Source organism: Thermobia domestica, chromosome 1 (genome assembly GCF_964235325.1).
Source record: "Thermobia domestica chromosome 1, izTheDome1.hap1.1, whole genome shotgun sequence".
NCBI lineage: Eukaryota > Metazoa > Arthropoda > Insecta > Zygentoma > Lepismatidae > Thermobia > Thermobia domestica.
This window is the reverse complement of record NC_137454.1, coordinates 61,257,378-61,259,150: the sequence shown is the minus strand read 5'-3', so window position 1 is coordinate 61,259,150 and position 1,773 is coordinate 61,257,378. Positions and strand designations below refer to the sequence as shown.

Here is a 1,773-nt window from a genome sequence, read left to right as displayed (position 1 = left end):
TAGTAACACATTGTAAGTATAGATTTTAATATATTTCATTCTGCTCTGGTCAGAACTGTGTTTTATTTGTTACTCTACTTATCCAGAGCCATGGAGTTTGTTCATTACCGTGTATGTCCTTAGTGTCGAGAAAAATACCACTTAGGTGCGAAGCTGGAAAATGAACAGTTTCACAACGAGTAGCACCAAGATAACAAAGAACGGAAGCCACATGCGAGCAATATCCGAGAACACGAGCTCCACTGGGGCATTTGCAGTACCATCCAAGAATAGCGTCGGCTGCTCCTGATTTTTCTGGATCATATTTAATGAAAAGTGTGTACTGCAAACTCTGTACATGTCGAGATTGAATTTTAAACCTCAGGATGTGTGGAGTGATATGAAAATGGAACAGTGAAAAACTACCAACAGATTTCATGTGCTCTGCTGCATATGCGTGAGTATTTTGGATTTGATAAATTACAAGCGTGATTTTGAATAAGTATTCTTCTGTCAATCGAGGGAAGTCAGTAATTGACGATCCGCCACACGGTTCCTAAATCTTTGCTGAGCGTTTGTCAATATCACCGGATGTCTGTAGTTTCTTTTGTAGTTCGTTTGTTAAACGAGAACGTGATAAGATTTCAATACTTTCGTCAGACTTTTCTGGTGCATCGTTGGTCAATGGAAGCGCAAACTGATTCTCTAAGGCACCTGCAATGAGTAAATACTCGCGTAAGTAGGGAAGAGTCGCAATTGGAACTCTATTCCTAAACATCTTGTATTTCATTTTGAGATGGCCATTTTTCGCTTCTACACACCACCTGCCCTTTGTGACAATACGGGATTGGTTTGCAGCCAGGCAGTCATGCTGCTTCTTTCCCTTTTCTAAAAGACATGGCATTTTCGCAATGATCCCCGCCTCCTCCAACACCGTCATGGAATCTCGGAATCCCCTATCAACCAAAACGCAGTCCCCTGGTTGTAAGAGCTGGTTTAAACCATTTGTGGTATTGGCGAACATAGAGTTAGTAATACTACCATCATTATTTACACTAACAAATGGACCAAGAATGTCGACAATGTACCCACTGGGTGTAACGATCATCATGGGTTTCACTGACGGACGTCCTTTTTGCATACTATAGAGACGCCTTTGCAGAGTGTAGTTCGTCGATTTTTCGGTGTAAATGTATGTTCCGTCAAAGACTAAAACCAGCTTGTCATCCCCTACCCCATAAAGTTTGCGGGTCCAAGCTGGAACCTTGTTCAGAAGAAACGAACGAGATAAATGCTTTGGACCCAATACGGACGGTACACACTGCCTCATCAAAGCCTGTCTGACTGATTTCAATGCATTTGACACACTTACGTGGCATGGATATCCAAATATTGCTCCCAGAAAGTCATTACAAAGATCATGCCTGAGTTTCATTAACAACATGCCCAGTCTGGTTTCAACGCTTGTAACACTACTGTTATGTAAGGTGTCACAGAAGCTGCACAGCAGTCAACTGTTCATTGTTCAATCCCGTGAATACTACTAACGGTTCTTCAGGAATTTCTGCGAGGTTTACCTTCATGTGCATAGGCACAGTTGACGTATCTTCAACGTTGAGATCCGATCTCTGACTACCCATTTCTGGTTGTTTCTGCACACTTCTCACAGAAGAACTTGCCTTTATGTAGCATGTTGTACATAGTACTGTTGATGGACCGAAGCACTAGAATGACTTACCTTCGTTCCCACGCATGTAACTAACCGCTTGTAAGAACTCACTTCCACGCACCGGG

General features: G+C 42.4%; 1 protein-coding gene across 1 annotated transcript; it reads right to left on the bottom strand.

Moving 5' to 3' along the window:
- Positions 1-535: 535 nt before the first annotated feature.
- LOC145684418 (uncharacterized) lies at positions 536-1,423 on the bottom strand. The gene has a single exon (XM_081756812.1). It carries the CDS (start codon positions 1,421-1,423, stop codon positions 536-538), a length of 888 nt encoding a protein of 295 aa, XP_081612938.1.
- Between the last annotated feature and the right edge of the window lie 350 nt (positions 1,424-1,773).